Here is a 19,781-nt window from a genome sequence, read left to right on the forward strand (position 1 = left end):
CCGTACCTGGCTTCATGCTCCCTTGTAGCAATGGCTGCAGCCAAGAGATCCCGGCTGTGTTGGAGGGAGGCCCCATTGCTGTGGCCACAGGCTGCCCTAGAGGCCAGAGGTGCCACTGCCACTGCCATGTAGTTGGCCCAAGGCACTGTAGCCACAGGCTGCGCTGGAGGCCAGAGGTGCCACTGCCACAGCCACGCGGCTGGCACGGTGGCCACAGGCTGACTGGGAGGCTGGAGGCGCCTCTGCTATGGCCTGGGGCTGGCCTCTGGGGCCAGTGGCCACAAGCTGCCTCAGAGGTGGTACAGCCTGGGGCCAGCCCCTGAGGAGACACTGCTGTGGTTACATGGCTTGAGGATGCCCTCAGAGGTGCCACAGCGATCCCGGCTGTGTTGGAGGGAGGCCCCATTGAGACACCACTGCCTCAGCCATGCAGCTTGGGGCTGGCCCTGGCGACATTGCAGCCACGCTGCCCCAGAGCACTCCGGAGGTGCTGCTACCATGGCGCCTCCAGTCTCCAGGGCTAGCCCCAGATAGCGTGGCCGTGGAAGTGGCCTTTCTGGGGCAGCCCTGTTGAGGATCCTCAGTCCCAGCGCTTCTGCCTCTCCAGCGGCAGTGTTGGGGGTGGAGGGGCGGGACAGCTCCTTCCCCTCGGCTGGGCCTGTAGTTAGGGGTTGGGGTCTGTAATTTCCCTTTGGGCCGGAACAAAGCCTAAGGCAGGTCGGATCTGGACTGCTTGGAGGCTTTTGCCCACGCCTGTGAACGACTTAAGTAAACCTAGCTACATCATTCAGAGCAATGAAAAAGTCACAGCCTGTGTGTGACATGACTAAAATGTCATAGTTGGCTTAACCTAATCCCAACTGTAGTTGCAGCTAGATTGAAAGAAGAATTTTTCCACCAATCTAGTGACTGCCCTTTTGGAGAAGTGGCTTACTACATACACTGATAGATTCTTTCCTACAGTGGCAAAGCTGCAGTACTGGAGCTATGCTGCTATAGTTCCTGAAGTGTAGACCTATATCCTATGTCTCATGTCAGGCATTCTTGAGAGAGCTTGGATAGTATCAGAGATAGTTACCCAACTGTGTGCTTCACTTGCTCTAGAAATATTTTTCCAGTATTACAGAAAAATGTTCTATGTTTTGATTGGCACTAGGTGCTAGGGTGAGGACACTGATTTAAAAACTGGAGTAAAACTCACTTCTCTTGAGGAAGGATGTGGCTAGCTCCGGAACAGTACAGAAATAGTTTCTTCAAGATTGTGCTCCTCGGATGTGAAGCAGAATGATCATGGTTTTAACGTAGTCTTCTGTTACATCTTGATAGGTTGAAGGTACTGTGTTCAAACCAACAGCCATCAGCTCTGCTTTACTGATCATTAATCCGGTACTTAGCTTTTTATGTCATTAGGGTGGGAATGTAGTGGCCCATCCAGGTCAGGTCTTTGTTCAAATCTTGATGACAGGTGTAAATGAAACCAAATTCTGCAAGTTTGATACCTGTAATCAAGGTTTGAACAAAGACCTGTCCTGGATGGGCCACATTCCAATGAATGTGGAAATTTTACTGTAAAAGGGAAGTCCAAACTGTAAAATCCAGTACAAAGTTCTTTTATTGCCTATGTTGCAAAATGTTTCCAGAATTACAGAAATCTAGCTTATGGATTCAGATGACAGTTGATGGTTTGAGATGGTCAGTGTTGAGTTCTATGTAGATTGAGTAGGATGTGAAGGAAATAAATGAATTATTCTTCATTGCAGTAAAAGCTTCAGAGGGGTAGCCGAGTTAGTCTCTAAGGGTATGTCTACACTACCCCGCTAGTTCGAACTAGCGGGGTAATGTATGCATACCGAACTTGCTAATGAAGCCCGGGATTTGAATTTCCCGGGCTTCATTAGCATAAAGCCGGCTCCGCCATTTTTAAAAGCCGGCTAGTGCGAACCCCGTGCCGCGCGGCTACACGCGGCACGGGCTAGATAGTTCGAACTACGTAGTTATTCCGAACTATCTCTACGCCTCGTGGAACGGAATGGCTACGTAGTTCGAACTATCTAGCCCGTGCCGCGTGTAGCCGCGCGGCACGGGGTTCGCACTAGCCGGCTTTTAAAAATGGCGGAGCCGGCTTTATGCTAATGAAGCCTGGGAAATTCAAATCCCGGGCTTCATTAGCAAGTTCGGTACGCATACATTACCCCGCTAGTTCGAACTAGCGGGGTAGTGTAGACATACCCTCAGGTGCTGGTTGTTTTTTAATTTTTCCTGTTACAGAATAACAAAACTGGTAGCACCTTAGAGACTAACAAAACTAGTAGCACCTTAGAGACTAACAAAACATGCAAATGGTATTATGAGCTTTCGTGGGCACAGCCCACTTCTTCAGGAGTGTTAGAAGTCCAGATCCAAGACTTCTAACACTCCTGTCATCTGAAGAAATGGGCTGTGCCCACAAAAGCTCATGATACTATCTATGTGTTTTGTTGCTGTAGAATAGTGACAGCTGTTAACTCTCCCTTATTTTCTTGTGGTGAAAATACCTACCTTGTCCATATGTGCAGTCAGCTTCACTAAATTTCAGCAATTGTTAATTAGTGTTAATTTACCTGCTGATAGTGACAACAATTCAGTATCCTTTCAGTTGAAAATGAATTCCAGCTCAGTTGTTCACCTCAGTCATATAATTAGATTAATGGTGCAAGATATTAATGGAAGTAAATCTCCGAGGAAGTCGTATTTCAGGTATACCTTCTGCAACAATTTGCTTATTAAGCTGAAATAGATATTTCATATGGCAGCATAGATTTAACATTAGATTTATTTCCTGCCACCAAAAGTTTCAGTCCCAATTTAAAAGTAAGGAAAGACATAATTTATAAACTCAAAGTACTGTAGCAAAAGTCTCTACTTTTAAAGATGAGTGAAAGACAAGGTAATGTTGGTGACTGATTACATATTCATTTTTTAGTAAACTGATATTCTGTTGAAAAGAGGTGTGTAAATAGAAACAGATCAGGCTTGCAAACTGTGGTTACGACAAACAGATGTTTAACATAGAGATGTTAAATTACTTTTACCGAGCTAATCAGTTAGTCTATAGGACTGCTATGCAGAGCCACAATGGGGCGTAGCTCCAGAAGCCACCCACGCTATGGCTCTGCATTTTAAATGTAGTAAGAGCTGCTGGGCTCTTCGTACATTGAAAATGCATAAGTGCAGTGTCTGCGTGAGCTGGGACAGCTCATTTCCCACCTCATGCTGAGTCCAGCGGCTCCTGTTTGCGGCAGACAGCCCTGGCTTCCACGAATAGGGGCTGGTGCCAGAGCAGCCTCTGTTCGCGGTAGCCAGGGCTGGCATGGGTAGATGTTGGGGAAGCAGCTCCTGTTTGCGGCCAGCTGTGGCCACTGCAAACAGAGGTTGCTTGGCCGCAGCAGCCCCTGTCGGTGGGGGTGGGGAGGAGTGGGGGCAGCTCCCCCTGGGATTCCTGTGGACAGGGGCTGCTTGGTAGCAGCCTCCCTTATCTCCTTCTGCTGCCTCTGATAGAGGCAGTGTGTGTGTGTGTGTGGAGGGGGGGGGGAAGCGGCATCTCAGAGCTGGTGCTGGGGGAAACTGGCTTGTAAGCCAGCTCCCCCCAGAACTGGTTCATGTCATTTCTTCCTCCCTCCCCCATGCTGAGTCTGACAGCAGGGAGCATGGGGTGAGCGGGGACTCAAGCAGTCCTGCTTGCCCCATGTTCCCACTGGCACTTCAGCCTTTGAAATGTAGCAACATGTGGGTCATTTGTTACATTTCAAAGGCTGAAGCGCTGCTGTGGGAACTGATGCCATTGGGCACTGCTTCAGTCTCCACTCATGCCACTTCTTTGCTGTGCCTCTGCCTCCCGTCCCACCACAGAAATGGTGCTGGGGGAACTGGCTTTTAAGTGATTAGTTGAGTCGCTACTCAACTATCTGATAGGCATAAACTTATCAAATAGTTGATTAGTTGCTTACATCCCTAGTTCAACATGGATATATCATTACTGTATCATTTACAGTTAGTAACATTTGACCTTGAGGTTAGAGATGCAGGTTGAATTTAATAGTGTGAAATTAGATTTTGGCATACATGAATATATATATTTGAGAGGGAATGGAATATGAACTTTGTGATCTGCTGAGTATACTTGAAATTGAGTGATTTCTTCAAGCACTGGTAGGAACAGTGCTTGTGCTATAGAAAATGGGAATTGTCAGTTGAGGACTGACTTTGCACATAAATATATGTGGGAGTATGTGCTTTGGCATGGTAAGCGTTGGAGTCTTTCTAGAGTGCATTGCTGATTTGATTAGTTAGAAGGTTGTATGTGATGCTGCAAAGTCAATTCCCAGTTGCTTGTAATGTCCTACCGTATTTGCTTTGTCAGACAGCAGCTCAGAATAATTTATTCCCTTCGGTGGTGATGGTGGTGTATTAAATGTTAATTTTCAAATAACTGTATAACCAGTTTAACTTTTTATCAGACTAATAGTGGCATTAGCAAAGAGTATTGCTTGGAAATAGTCAAGCCTCGCCCTAATCTTGGGCCTAGAATTGTGACTTTCCACAGTATCTTGAATGAAACTTACGCATATGGATTGTGGTAACAGCCTCACTTATGCCCTATCACACAATAGATGGAGAGACCATAGGACCATCTCCTTTTAGGCACCCACAAACATTGGTTGACTGAAGTGATTTTTGTGGATGGGTTTTGAAAAGGGAGCTTCTTTATATAGTCCTTGATTTAAATGTGGTTGGATGCCAGTGCTGGAATCTTTTTCAAGGGTCTAATGCTTGATGTTAGCATGTACTTCCATGTCAAGTCAGATTAGATCAATCATGAAAATTGAATATTGGAGGATAGAGTTGTACAAAGTCCGTTATATTGACTAATGGAAGCTAGCTGATAAATTCTTGCTTAACTTACTTTGCAATCAATGTTTTCACTGCTTTTAATTTATTTACTTATATCAACTTAATTTCTGTAGACTTTTAATACATACTGTATGGAGCTGTCTTAATACATATGTGCAGTCTTTGTCATCATAACGCTTCATGTCTTAAAGAAAGTAAAAGTTAAGGGAGGACTGATTTGGTTTGCATTCAAAAAAAGTGCAGGGAATACCTAGTAATTGTTGTAAAGGAGCCTTACCTTGTTTACTGTACTGAGATTCACTAGGCACTTAAATTAGTTGTGCGTGTATGTGCCATTCATGCTATGCTTTTTTCTAGTATAGTAAAAAGCAAGGCCTAATTTAATTAGGTAGCTGTATAAATATAGAATTAATATTTGAAATGTAAGGATCAACTGTAAACCTAAAGAACAGTGCATCCAAGTTGAAATTACACTTGTGGAAGCTGCTAATGTGTCATATTAGAGTTCAGAGCTACACTAGAGTAATCATAAAATGAGCAGCAACTATTTAAAAAAAACAACACCTGGGCTGTGTCTAGACTGGCAAGTTTTTCCACAAAAGCACCTGCTTTTGCGGAAAAACTTGCCAGCTGTCTACGCTGGCCGCTTTAATTTCCGCAAGAACACTGACTTCCTACTGTCTGAAATCAGTGCTTGCAGAAATACTATGCTGCTCCAGTTCGGGCAAAAGTCCCTTTTGCGCAAAGCTTTTGTGCGAAAGGGCCAGTGTAGACAGCTCAGATTTGTTTTGCCAAAAAAAGCCCTGATCGCGAAAATCGCGAACGGGGCTTTTTTGTGCAAAAGCGCGTCTAGATTGGCACGGACGCTTTTCCGCAAAAAGTGCTTTTGCAGAAAAGCGTCTGTGCCAATCTAGACGCTCTTTTCCGCAAATGCGTTTAACGGAAAAACTTTTCCCTTAAAAGCAATTGCAGAAAATCATGCCAGTCTAGACGTAGCCCTCCCCTGTAACTACACTAAAATAGAAAGGCAGATCTAGGGATGTAGTGCATCGGGATAGCCACTTCATGAGTAATTCTATATCTCTTTACAAAGTTAGTATCTTGGTGACAATAATAGAGAATGTAATAGAAATTATCTCCATCACAGTACCAAAATGCTAAATTTCTGCTTTGTGTTCCAAAAACAGAATTGAGCTTTCTCATTTAGCAGCACATGGCTGTCTTTATCTCACTGTGCTCTGATCTGTTCCTCCTTCAGTGTATCCTTACAAGCTTTTCCTACTGTATCATCTTATTCTTTCAATATTGTAAAATATTTGGAATAAGGAAATTTGTCTGGCACAACTGAAGCCACGTACAAATTGTTGGGATTTCTACATCAGACTAAGTGTCAGCCTCGTAGTGAACATAAAACACATGGATTTTGTTCAATCAGCAAACTTAAATCTAGTGTAAGTAAATGGTTCACGTGACAGAGCTGGTGGATGGCAATCCTTATTAAAATGTGATGAGTCAGTCCTGTATACTTATTTTCATTCAATACATATAATAAATATTTTAAAAAATTTTCTATCTGTTGGTGTCATAGTGATCATTTTAAAACATAAGAATGGCCGTACTGGGTAAGACCGAAGATCTGTCTAGCACAGTAGCCTGTCTGCTGACAGTGGCCTGCACCAGGTGCCCCGGAGGGGGTGGACCGAAGACAATGATCAAGTGATTTGTCTCGTGCCATCCATCTCCAGCCTCTGACAGAGTCCAAGAACACCATTCATACCCCCTGGCTAATAGCCTTTTATGGACCTAACCTCCATGAATTTATCTAGCTTCTCTTTAAACTCTGTTATAGTTCTAGCCTTCACAGCCTCTTCTGGCAAGGAGTTCCAGAAGGTTGAGTATGCGCTGTGTGAAGAAGAACTTTCTTTTATTAGTTTTAAACCTGCTACCCATTAATTTCATTTGGTGTCCTCTAGTCCTTATATTATGGGAACTAATAACTAACTTTTCTTTATTCACCTTCTCCACACCACTCATGATTTTATATACCTCTATCATATTCCTCCCTCAGTCTCCTCTTTTCCAAACTGAAAAGTCCCAGTCGCTTTAGCCTCTCCTCATATGGGACCTGTTCCAAATCCCTAATCATTGTAGTTGCCCTTTTCTGAACACTTTCCAAGGCCAAAATATCTTTTTTGAGGTGAGGAGACCACATCTGTACACAGTACTCAAGATGTGGGCATACCATAGTTTTATACAGGGGCAGCAAGATGTTCTGTGTCTTATTTTCTATCCTTTTCTTAATAATTCCTAACATTCTATTTGCCTTTTTGACTGCCGCTGCACACTGTGTGGAAGTTTTCAGAGAACTATCCATGATAACTCCAAGATTCCTGATTTGTGGTAGCCAAATTAGCCCCATCATATTATATGTATAGTAGGGGTTATTTTTTCCAATGTACATTACTTTACACTTATCCACATTAAATTTCATTTGCCACTTTGTTGTCCAATCACTCAGTTTGGTGAGATCTTTTTGAAGTTCTTCACAGTCTGCTTCTGTCTTGACTATCTTGAACAGTTTAGTATCATCCGCAAACTTTACCACCTCACTGCTTACCCCTTTCTCCAGATCATTTATGAATAAGTTGAATAGTATTGGCCCCAGGACTGACCCTTGGGGGACACCACTAGTTACCCCTCTCCATTCTGAACATTAACCATTTATTCCTACTCTTTGTTTCCTGTCTTTTAACCAGTTTTCAATCCATGAAATGACCTTCCCTCTTATCCCATGGCCATGTAATTTACACAAGAGCCTTTGGTGAGGGACCTTGTCAAAGGCTTTCTGAAAATCTAAGTATACTATATCTACTGGATCTCCCTCGTCTGCATGTTTGTTAACCCCTTCAAAGAACTCTAATAGATTAATAAGACATGATTTCCCTTTACAGAAACCATGTTGACTTTTGCCCAACAAAGTATGTTCTTGTGCATACCTAACAATTTTATTCTTAGCTATTGTTTCAACTAATTTGGCTTGTACCGATGTTAGACTTACTGGTCTGTAATTGTCGGGATCACCTCTAGAGCCCTTTTTCAATATTGATGTCACATTAGCTGTCTTCTAGTCAGTAGGTATGGAAGCCGATTTAAGGGATAGATTACAAACCACAGTTAACAGTTCTGCAATTTCTCTTTTGAGTTCTTTTAGAACCCTTGGGTGAATGCCATCCAGTCCTGGTGATTTGTTCACGTTAAGTTTTTCTATTTGTTCCAAAACCTCCTCTAATGACACTTAAATCCAGGACAGTTCCTCAGCTTCATCTCCTACAAAGGATGGTGGAGGTTTGGGAATCTCCCCAACATCCTCAGCCATGAAGACTGATGCAAAGAAATAATTTAGCTTCTCCGCAATGGCTTTATCATCCTTGATTGTTCCTTTTGTATCTCGATTGTCTAGGGGACCCACTGGTTTTTTAGCAGGGTTCCTGCTTCTAATTTACTTAAAAAACATTTTGCTATTGTTTTTTGATTTTTTGGCTAGCTGTTCCTCGTCCTGATGCCCATTTCCTTTTAGTATTGTCAGTCTTTATTTGTGTTACAGCAGGACTCAAAAAGACTCCAATCAGGGTTAGGCCTTCATTCTATGAAACATTGGAAAATCCCTGAGTGGAACAATGTGAAATCTTATTGGTTTAATGAGGCAAAAAATGATATTATCATTGATTGCCCCTGAACTGTGCTGGTAACTTCTCCTGTTAGAATATGCCCTTGGAATCTACTGTTTAACTAAAATACTCTTCTTCAATGTGTGTCACAAAGGCAGGAGAGGAAGATAAACTATTTATAGCCTTAGAAATGGAATATGGCTCCACTAATAGTAAAAATATTATAAATATAGTGGGATCTATTTATAGTCTGTTTCTGTAGCTTGTATATTTTTTAGTGTGATGCTTCATTTTTAAATTCACTTTTGGAACTGTCATTGAAACTTATTATAATAGCAATCAAGATTATGCCTCAAGTATGAAGGAATTGTTTAATTTAAAGGCTACAGTTGGGTAAAAGAATAGGGGTGTGTTAGTGTAAATATTTAAATGGTTAATTGATGAGCCTGATACAGAGGCAGCTGCATGTGTCAGGGCAAGAAGGGCAGAAGAAGATGGGAGTCGGTGCTCGCGGGCAGCAAGCTCTTTAGCCGGCTCCACACATGTACCGGCTCCTGTGGAGCTATCCCCTTGCTGTGTGTAAATGTGTAACTGCTGAAAATTTCAGGGGCTACATATTTTCAAAAGTTTTTAACATCCCTAGTAAGAATACCACAGTGGTGCTGGTTTCTTATGTTGCTATTCTTGTGAAAGCCTTCTTATATAATTTTAACAAAACATGGTTTGGGTGTAATATTAAACTTTAAGTATTCAATCTTTATTGCTGGATGCATTAAAAATTTTGTTCAGATAACATTGTTGTAAGAAGTTAATAGACATGTTTTGAGCAGTGCTCTATAGCTTTTGTTAAAATATTTTTCAGAAAGGATCAATCCATTTCATTATGTGTTGGCAAAGGGGCCGGGGGTGGGGGGAAGGGAAGAAACTTAATCATTACTGATGTATGACAACCGAAAGAAAATAAACCAATTATTATGTCCTTTCCTCTTACGGACACTTCCCCTCTCCCCCATTGGTGGCTTGCAACAGAATATAACAAATTTCACTGATATCTTTTACCCTTTTAAGTCAAGTCCTTTTATTGCTTTCCCAATTGATGACCCTACATGTCTGGAAAAGCAGTATTTGAGGGTGGACATCCTCATGAGTGATACTTCCACTCTTTGGTCATTGTCCCAGTTTTGAGTGTTTTTCATAAACCTAAAAATGAAAACCAGTTTCTTGTTAAAACTTTGCATCATTACACACAAATAAAAGCCAGAGATATACTATGATGAAGCGTAGTAAAATGGGATTCAGGGCACAAGTTTGGTGGAGGGTGACCTTTATCTGGAGTCAGCTGGCCTGCTCTTTGAGTGATTGGCTCTCTTGAGTGGCTTATAGGCAAGCATGAATTAAATAGAGGGGAAAATGAGAACACTTGAATATGAGTGAGGAAAAACATGCTGTCTGGTTGCTCAAGCATCCTGGAGATACTCGAATTGAACAAAGAAACTCCAAAGATCTAGAAAGCAATTATAAACTACTAGTTACATGCTGGAATTTCTGGCAGCTTAAAATATTGTTTGATTGATAATAGGCATCAAACTGTCGAGGAAACTGTTGTTCCCGGCATTGGATATTTTGTCTTCTCTGAAAGATGACTTGCTCCATAAAATACAAGCTTACTCGTGAGCATAACCAGTATTACTTGAAAACAAATAGCCACCCCGTCTCAGAAATCTGTAGGATGTAATTTTGGGCCTAATAAGGCAAAACTAATGTCATTTATAATGTATTAAATCTTAGGTTATTGATGTGATATAGTGCTACATTAAATTCTATTACAAAAGTAATTAGACTGAACCGTGGCACTGAGTGTAAGCAGAGTATGTCACTCACTCATACTTTTTATGACGGGTAAAGGGGTGACCTGAATAGGTTTCTTTTGACCTAATGCTGATTGTCATTGGTATGGTATTGGTATGGAAGAGAAGAGAATGTGTTAGTTCAGATTAAAAAAAACCCCAACAAACCCACAACCTTTTGGAAGCCAGTGAGAACTCCAGAAGACCTAAATGAGGGGGAAAAAATTAACTGAAGAAAATCAGAAACAGTGGCAAAATAAGTTAATTCTTCAGGAGAAAAATGGATAACAGCATTATGGGAGGATGATGCTTTTATCACCGTGGTTTAGGTGAAAAAATGAAGGTGAGAAAATTGTACGAGATTTCACGTACATAAACTGAAACTCAAGCTAGCTGCTCTGGAGGCAAAGAAAAGTCAGTGCTGTTGAGCTTCGTTCACTGATTTTAATGATTGAAAATAGGACAATAATGCAGTGTTTAAGCAGTGTTTTAGAATTGGTGTTCGAGAGGGTAATGAATAGTATTTGTGAACCTTGAATAAAAATTGGGATGGTTAAATAGCAATATATTTCAAGTTTCTTTTAAGGGTAGTGGAAAGGTTCAGGGTTGATCACACACCTACTTGGACGTATTCGGTTACACAAAAATGTTGTTAAATTGAACTTTAAAAAAAGTCTTTGAAAAAAGTATAGAATACATCTGTGTGGTTGCACCCTTTAATATCATGTATTTAGACAGGGTCTGTGTGTGTCCTGCACTAATTGAGTGACCTCATGACTGTTAACCATTTCAAGTCCAGTAGAAATGGATTTAAAGGATAATGATAGAACCTTTTATGTTAAACTGACATCAAATAGTAAATAACTGGTTAGTAACAGGCTTTTACAAGCTACCATAGATAATGAATTATACTTTAGATTACTTTGGTTTAGCTGTGCACATATTCTGGACTACTAACATGCGTGGGAGCACGGGGGTTCCGTATTTTGACTTCAACTCTTGAGGACATAAACTTTACTGTCATATAACGAGTTATAATAAACTTTTCTAAGGCCAAAGTTGACACATGTGAATGGCTAAAATTAAGTCCATGTTTAGGTTAAATATGCAGAACAAATCATTTCGCAGTGGGAATGCCCATGGAATCAGTTAAAATAAAAATGTTAGATTGTAGCTTTACTATTCTGAAATACTTAAAAATAATTGCCAAGAAAAACATCTCATTTGTGGTGTGACTTAATGGAAACTCAGTCCTCTAAATTGAATTTTGAAATGCTACATGTGTAATGTGATGGTCACTATTTTTCTACTTAGATATTTAAGTATGAGATTTGTTAATTCTGCATTGCAGGGTCCAGAGAGAATTGAAAAGTTACTTAGTAGTTCTTAAAGAACTAATTTTTGTGTTAGGAAACATTATAAATGTCTTGAATAAAAAGAATTTCCTAGCTCAAATCATTTTAGGTTTTGGGATGTTTTCTGTGACTTTCAGAACTAGTGTACAAACTAACTAGATCTGTAGTCAGACTTCAGAACTTGCAGAATGAACACCCTGCCCCTTAAATGCCTGTCCCAGCCTGCAGCACTGGGTCTCCATCAGGGTTTTCTGTTTTTTGGAAATATGGGTACCTTAGTCCGTTGCATCCTGTGTGGGCAGCTGATCCGTGGATGTGGGCAAGTTTGTGGTGCTGCTGCCATTAAGAAAATGTTTGGATGTGCTGAGCACCTGCTACAGACATGTTTTGCAGGGCTACAGCCAAAGAAGACCCGTCCTAGTGCTGTTTATCTTGGTTGAAACTCTTCAAACCTGCCTGTGTCCAGGGCTTTTTCTCCCCACTACTTCTTCTCCCCCCAAAATCAATAAGCAGCATGGCTTTTGCTAATGTCCAAAGAACATTAATAATACTCAGTGGAATGGATTGGTTCCTGTCAAAATGTTGCTATTCGTAATCAAGGATGTGAAAGGTTAACCTGTAAGCATTACCTTTAACAGGTGATGCTCACTGGCTCTGGTAATTGGAGTGGGGCTGGATCCGCTCCCTGCGGGCAGGCACCTGCTCCAGCTCTGCAGGGGGCTGCTGTCATCTGGAGCAGCCTCTGTCCATGGGGAGCCCAGCCCACACAGAGACTCTTCAACAGCTCCCAGCCCCGGCAGAGTAAAGAAAGAGCTTGAAGCATGGGCCTGGTGCTTGAATCAAAGTAAGGAAGAGTTATACAACAAGTAATAGGCGGTGTCAAAAGCAAATGTTTGCCTGCAAGGTAGTGTGTCTCAGCACTGAAACTGCTAGCACTGATAAAAGCACATGAAGTATGCAAATACATTCCATCAGGACAGTACAGTGACACTCAGCTGAGTACATGATAAAATACTTTGAAACAACAAGAGTGGAAGTACAACAATGGGCAGTGAATGCTTTGGAGGGCAAGTACCAAATGTGTCATTAGTGCGCAAGATGATACATATGGTGTATATCACAGATTTTTCATTTCTGTCTATAAATATTGGGGCACCTCAGCTCAATTCTTTGGTCGGCCTAGGGGGCGATAGTGGAATCCATACTGTAGATTGAGCTGTGTCCATTGTCCCTGGTACAAATACATAGGGGCTCGGAGGCCATCTGGCTACGATACCTATTAATGTACTTTGTTTGACAATAGACCTGTCTCGGGAGCCTTCATATCTTACCTGAGTCTGTGGTCTTTGGGGGCTCTCGTGAAATCTATCATGCTAGCTACCTGCCCAGAGATGGCTTGATACACTGAGGAAGCATCTGAAAATGCATGCAGCTGAACATTTATCATCACTGACAGAGCAAGAGACCTGTCAGAACGCCATATGAGTGAATCCTGAATTTACTGTATCACTGTCCTGAACTACTACAGGAGCCAGCCCTGGGAACCAGCTCAGCACACAGGCAGGGAGCAGGAGCCTCGCAGGTGGCTGCCCCAGCAGAGCTGGAGTGATCTCCAGCCTGGATCCCGCTTAATTGGTTAACCGGTTGAACATTAGGTTAAACCAGGGGGTGGGCAATAGTTTTTTGCCAGGAGCTACTTCAGAATTTTTGAAATGGCCCTGGGTTGCATTGGAAGAGGCGGGGACTCAAGTGGAAGGGGCAGAGCCAGGATGCTTCCCCACCCACAGACCATGATTGATCTGGGGGTAGAGGGAGCACCTTTGCCCCCCTCACGCCTCAAGGTTCCCCTTAGGCACCCATGCCCGTGGCAGTGGGAAGAGACTTTGCACGCTCCCCCTTCTGCCCCCAGGCCAATCAGGGCTTGAGGGTGGGGGGAGTGTGCCAAGTTTCCTCCCGCCCTGCCAGGAGCATGTTTTGCTTCTAAGTGCCTTGTGCTCCTCGCACGGCGGGGGCAGGGCAGAGGAAACTTCATGGGCTTCCGCCTGCTCCAGGCCCTAATTGGCCTGGGGGCGGGGGAGCAGCAGAGCCTCTGCTGGCCAGATCAACCCGGATCCGGCCCATCGAGGCCCTTTTGCACACCCCTGGGTTAAACTGATGAACTGGGATTTTACATGTAATCCTGGTAACTTTAAGCACCATGTGCTGCAACTCAGGATGACCTGTATGAGCTGATAACTGGGTGGTCTTCAGATACTTGAGTTACAACACTGGTTGCTACATTGGGAGTGTTTGAGAAAGTTGAGAGTGCAGGGGAGCTTGTCTGTCAGATCAGTAAGTCCTACTGAAATCATGAGTCTTTAAGGAATACAGTAAACTTCCAATAATCCGGCACCTTTAGGACCCAGGGGGTGCCAGATGATCAGATATGCCTGACTATCAGAAGGGGGGGGGGGTATGAGGGGTCTGGGGTGGGGTGGGGGGATGCCACTCCAGACCCCTCATAGCCCCCCCTTCTGATATTCTGGCTCTGCCCCAGGCGTCCCCGATTCAGCCGCTGTTGGTCAGTTTCAGCAGCGGGTGAATCGGAGATGCCTGCAGCAGAGCAGCTGGGGTGCTGCTGGGTTGGTCTGGTAGCGCCACCCTCGGCGCTGCGAGACCAACCCGGCAGCACCCCAGCTGCTCTTGGGGACCTGTGGGACAGAGCAGGTGGGGTGCTGCCGGGTTGGTCCCGTAGCGCTGCCCCTTGGCGCTGCGAGACCAACCTGGCAGCACCCAAGCTGCTCTGCCCCAGGCGTCCCCGATTCACCCGCTGCTGAAACTGACCAGCGACTGATTCCAGTTTCAGCAGCGGCTGAATCGGGGACGCATGGGGCAGAGCAGCTGGGGTGCTGCCGGGTTGATCCCACAGCCCCGAGGGGCAGTGCTACAGGACCAACCTGGCGGCAGCACCCCAGCTGCTCTGCCTCTAGCCTCCCAGATTCAGCTGCTGGTCAGTTTCAGCAGCGGCTCAATCGGGAAAGCCGGGTGCAGAGCAGCTCTAACTGTCCGGCTGCCTGGAGCACTTCCGGGTTCCCGATGGCAAGTGGTAGCATTGGCAAAAAAGGCCTTTGTAGGGCCACTCTGTGAATGGAAGAAGCATTAATTACACCAATTGAGATATCACAAGTGTGGATGTCTTTGCCTCCCTTTAGCTTCCAGAAGCTAATGGTTTATTTTCAGAGGTATTCTTTACTAATGACATAATATTTATTGGACTTGGAGTTCATTAATCCTTGTCAATTTGATTGAGTTGGGTAGAGAATGTAGGGCAGGGTCAGTGGATGATCTGGCAATGAAGAAAGATGAAATATCAACAATAAAACAGTGTAGGCAGCCTTTTGATGTCCTACACAGCGAAAGAGTAGTGACTGAGTTGCAAATCATAATAAGTGGGCAGGCCAGCTGATGGGGTTGGGAGAAAGGGGTTAGCTGCCATGGGCCTGTCAATTCAAAAGGGCCTGCAGCATCCCTTGTAGCTGGAACCCTAGGCCTTTGCAACTGCCACATGGTTCTAAGGGCTGCCTAAGGTGGTGAGGACAGGGGACTCTTTTTCTGCTCCCTGAAGGAAATGCTGGTTTTGCAGTGCTCCGCCTTGTCAAGGCTCTTGTTTCTAATGTAGGTTAACTTAAACTTCCTTGAGAGAGTTGCAGTGGCTAGAGTATGTTGATGATGCCCAGCATTTTACTTGGCCATATCTGAACTAGCTCTTTGTTGCAATTAACACTGAGTATCTGCAGGAGATGGGTACTTTAAAGAAAGCTAGTTGGATGAGACTTACTCCCTATAAAATTATTTGGCTTTGATTGTCTGCATGGGAGAAGCAACTACAATAAATGTGAAGATTTTGGTTAGATACTCAGTCACTGAAATGTGGATACATATTACAGCTCATTTTCTGCCATGCTGGCAAATCTTCCATTTATTGTTTTTGGTAAGTCACTGTGACATTTTTCTCTGGAATATTCCTGTTTAAACTACCTAAGCCATTATTATCATTGGTTCTTAAGTAGTACATGGTGTGGTAGTCAACTGACCTTTTATTGTAGGCCAGGTCAGAGAGCAAAATAAAGCTTTAAAGAAATGTAGCATTGCCAGATTTAACAGTGCCAGATGTCTTTTGATCACGGGTAGGCGGAACTTTTGACACGAGGGCCAGGGCATGGAAATTGTATGGAAGGCCATAAATGCTCACAGATTAGAAGTTTAAGTTCAGGAGAGAATGAGGGCTCTGGGTGGGCTCAGAAATGAGTTTAAGGTGCAGGAGCAGGCTCTGAGCTGGGAAAGAGAGTTGGGCTATGGACTCCAGCTGGGGTTCTGGAGTGGAGCTGGGAATGAGGGGTCTGGCAGCTGGAGTGGGCTGTAGGCTGGAACCAAGGGGTTTAGAGGATGCAAGGTGGCTCAGGGGTGCAGGTTCTGGGCAGCACTTACCTCCTCAAGCAGCTCTTGGAAGCAGTGGCATGTCCCCCTTCTGGCCAGCTTCTATGTGGAGACACGACCAGGCATCTCTGTGTGGTGCCCTCCTACCCCATCTGCAAGCACCGCCCCTGAAGCTCCTACTAGACATACAGTGGGAGCTGCGGGGGGCAGCTCATGGAGCCCTTTGGCTTCCCTATGCCTAAGAGCCGCCTGGAAGGGATACATGCTGTTACTTCCAGAAGCCAGGCAGAGCAGGGCAGGCCTCTGATCCTACTGCCCAGCATGAGCTTGGTGGATGGGCTGGATGCAATCCACGAGCTGTAGTTTATCTCCCTCTGCTCTAAATGGAATCTCCTGGCAAAAGGAAGAGAAGGATGCTCGTGCAGGCAATGACTTTCTTCACACAAATCTTAAGTCATCAAATTTTCAAGTTGTAAAACTAAGTAAACTGGGACTTGGGTGTAACAGTTCTTATATTGGTTGAAACAAATGTTTGTTGCTCTATGGTATGTTGAAATAAATAAACCCCTGGAACTCATTTTTCTGGATAGAGGGGAAGAAATGCTGTATAAGGGGTTATAAATATGAATGTCTTACTAGCTCAAACCCATTCATAAACATCTTAATTGATTTCTATTAAATCAGCTAAAGGAAGATTTCAGTTACTGTTTCCACATTAATGTTCAAGAGCTTAATATATATATATTTTGTTTAATACCAGAAGGTAACTTGCTTTTTCTTTTTTCTTTGATTTTTAATAGAATGTTCAAATAAAAACTTTGGCAGATGATGTGGTAAGGTCTTCATGGCAACTTTTCTTTACAGTGCATGCTATCTTAATCTAATGGTTGTGGACAATGAAGCCTGTATTTAAAGGATATTAAATGTTTCACTTGCTGGGTTTTACAAATATTCTGTAGTAATTGGGAGTGGTAAATTATAGGTGAAAATACCAGTCTGCCACAGCTATTAAGTGTAATATTTTAAGTGATTGTCTCAGTCCACAAATGGTGCGTTTAGGCAAAAGATATACAAGTAAAACTCCATTAGTCCAGCATCCAATGCTCCGGGACTCCTGATGGTCCGGCACCATCAGGAACCCGAAAGTGCTGGGGCAGCCGGACAGGCTTCCCCCATTCAGCTGCTGCTGAAACTGACCAGCAGCTGAATCGGGGAAGCCAGGAGCAGAGCAGATGGGGTGCTGCCGGGTTGGTCTCGTAGCGCTGTCCCTCAGGGCTGCGGGACCAACCTGGCAGCACCCTAGCTGCTCTTGGGGATGCCTGGGGCAGAGCAGCTGGAGTGCTGCCAGGTTGGTCCCTCAGCGCCAAAGGACGGCGCTGCGGGACCAACCCGGCAGGACCCCAGCTGCTCTGCCCCAGGGGTCCCCGATTTAGCCGCTGCTGAAACAGATCAGCGGCTGATTCCAGGAAGCCCCGGGCAGAGAAGCTCTGGCCCCGGGGCTTCCTGGAATCAGCCGCTGATCTGTTTCAGCAGCGGCTGACTTGGGGACCCCTGGGGCAGAGCAGCTGGGGTCCTGCCGAGTTGGTCCCGCAGCGCCGAGGGGTGGCGCTACGGGACCAACCCGGCAGCACCGCAGCTGCTTTGCCCCAGGCGTCGGGATTCAGCCGCTGCTGAAACTGACCAGCAGCGTCAGTTTCAGCAGTGGCTAATCGGGGACCCCTGGGGCAGAGCAGCTGGGGTCCTGCCGGGTTGGTCCCACAGCGCTGTCCTTTGGTGCTACGAAACCAACCCGGCAGCACTCCAGCTGCTCTGCCCCAGGCGTCCCCAAGAGCAGCTTGGGTGCTGCTGGGTTGGGTTGGTCCCGCAGCCCCGTGGGGCAGCACTACGGGACCAACCGGGCGGTACCCCAGCTGCTCTGTCCCAGGCGTCCCCAAGAACAGCTGGAATGCTGCTGGGTTGGTGCCGTCGCGCCGCCCCTCGGCATGCGAGACCAACCCAGCAGCACCCCAGCTGCTCTATTGCAGGCATCCCCGATTCAGCTGCTGCTGAAACTGACCAGCAGCGGCTGAATCAGGGATGCCTGGGGTAGAGCCGGACTATGAGGGGTCTGGGGTGACATTCCCTCCCACCCCACTCGAGACCCCTCATAGCCCCCCCTTCTGATAGTCCGGCATATCTGATAATCCGGCACCCCCTGGGTCCTAAAGGTGCCGGATTATCGGGAGTTTACTGTATTAAGAAAGAGGAGTGCAGCTTATATAGGGTTACATGTTTCAAGTTTTGGTGAAGTAAGTCTTGCAGTACTAACTTCTTCTTTGCTCTCCCTCCCTGTTTCATGAAAAATCAGGTAGAATTGGAAAAACAAATTTGAGTCTTGAATGGTTTAAGTGTCAGTTGTAGGCAACTTAATCTTTTGACATTGATTTGTTACTTTAAAATATGTAAAACTATTGAACTTAATCACTTTTATGAAAAATTCTATGAAAAATTGTACAAGTACACATTTAACCTTAATTAAGCTGCTCAAATCTGTTGGAAATGGATGGTTTTATTGAGTTCCTCTTCTTAAGGCTGTTTGATTCCATAAAATGTACAGCAATTATGAGAGTGGTTAAATTGTTTTGTCTATATTGATGTCAAAGCAGTCATAACAAGTATTTCTTCAGATGGTAGTATAAAATAACAGATTTTCTGATTGTTAATAGTTATTAGGGTAAATTATGTATTAAGTAATATGGTAACAAACAACCTTGGAGTGAAGGAGCACAAAATCACTGTAACCTGGTGAAATGATTGTTTCTCTTCTTGTAATAATAAATTACCTGAGTATGCATGCACTCATAAAGAGGGGAAAAAAGGAATATAACCCATTGAGTTTTAATTAAGAGCTTTCATTGCAGATCACGTGGTATGCTTTTACTAATATCTGTCAAATGTATTAAACAATGAATGGCTGTTTCAATGCAATAAAACTATTAACTGGATTGTGACACTATTCGCTAATTACAAGAGACTGTACTTGACACCTAATAGAAGAGTTGGCTACCAAAATGATTAAGGGACTGGAGTGCATGACCTATGAGGAGAGACTGAGGGATTTGGGTTTGTTTAGTCTGGGGGAGAGAAGAGTGAAGGGGGATTTGATAGCAGCCTTCAACTTCCTGGAGAGAGGTTCCAAAGAGGATGGAGAAAGGATGTTCACAGTAGTGACAGATGGCAGAACAAAGAGAAATGGTCTCAAGTTACAGTGGGAGAGGTCTAGGTTTGATATTAGGAAAAACTATTTCACTAGGAGGGTAGTGAAGTACTGGAATGGGTTATTTAAGGAGGTGGTGGAATCTCCATACCTAGAGGTTTTTAAGTCCCGGCTTGACAAAGCCCTAGCTGGGTTGATTTAGTTGGGATTGGTTCTGCCTTGGGCAGGGGGCTGGATTTGATGACCTCCTGAGGTCTTTTCCAGCTCTGATTCTATGAAAAGCCTAAGATACTTTCTATTCTTCTGGAAGATTTCTTTATGTAGAAATGTGTACACTTAATGAAGCCATGATTATCCCCCAAATTTTGCCATATTAGCTGTCCTCCAAAAACGCACCACCACTCTTCAG

General features: G+C 44.2%; 1 protein-coding gene across 5 annotated transcripts in view; it reads left to right on the plus strand.

The window, feature by feature from the left end:
- Nucleotides 1-19,781, plus strand: part of DIAPH2 (diaphanous related formin 2) — a 778,453-nt gene that overhangs the window by 27,383 nt on the left and 731,289 nt on the right. For all 5 annotated transcript variants that reach the window (XM_075896761.2, XM_075896762.2, XM_089781656.1 and 2 more), the window contains exon 2: nt 16,977-17,009. In XM_075896761.2, the coding sequence (XP_075752876.2) occupies nt 16,977-17,009 (33 nt within the window). The remainder of the gene's footprint in view (nt 1-16,976; nt 17,010-19,781) is intronic.

This window comes from Pelodiscus sinensis, chromosome 13, assembly GCF_052426305.1.
Source record: "Pelodiscus sinensis isolate ZL-2025 chromosome 13, ASM5242630v1, whole genome shotgun sequence".
Lineage (NCBI taxonomy): Eukaryota > Metazoa > Chordata > Testudines > Trionychidae > Pelodiscus > Pelodiscus sinensis.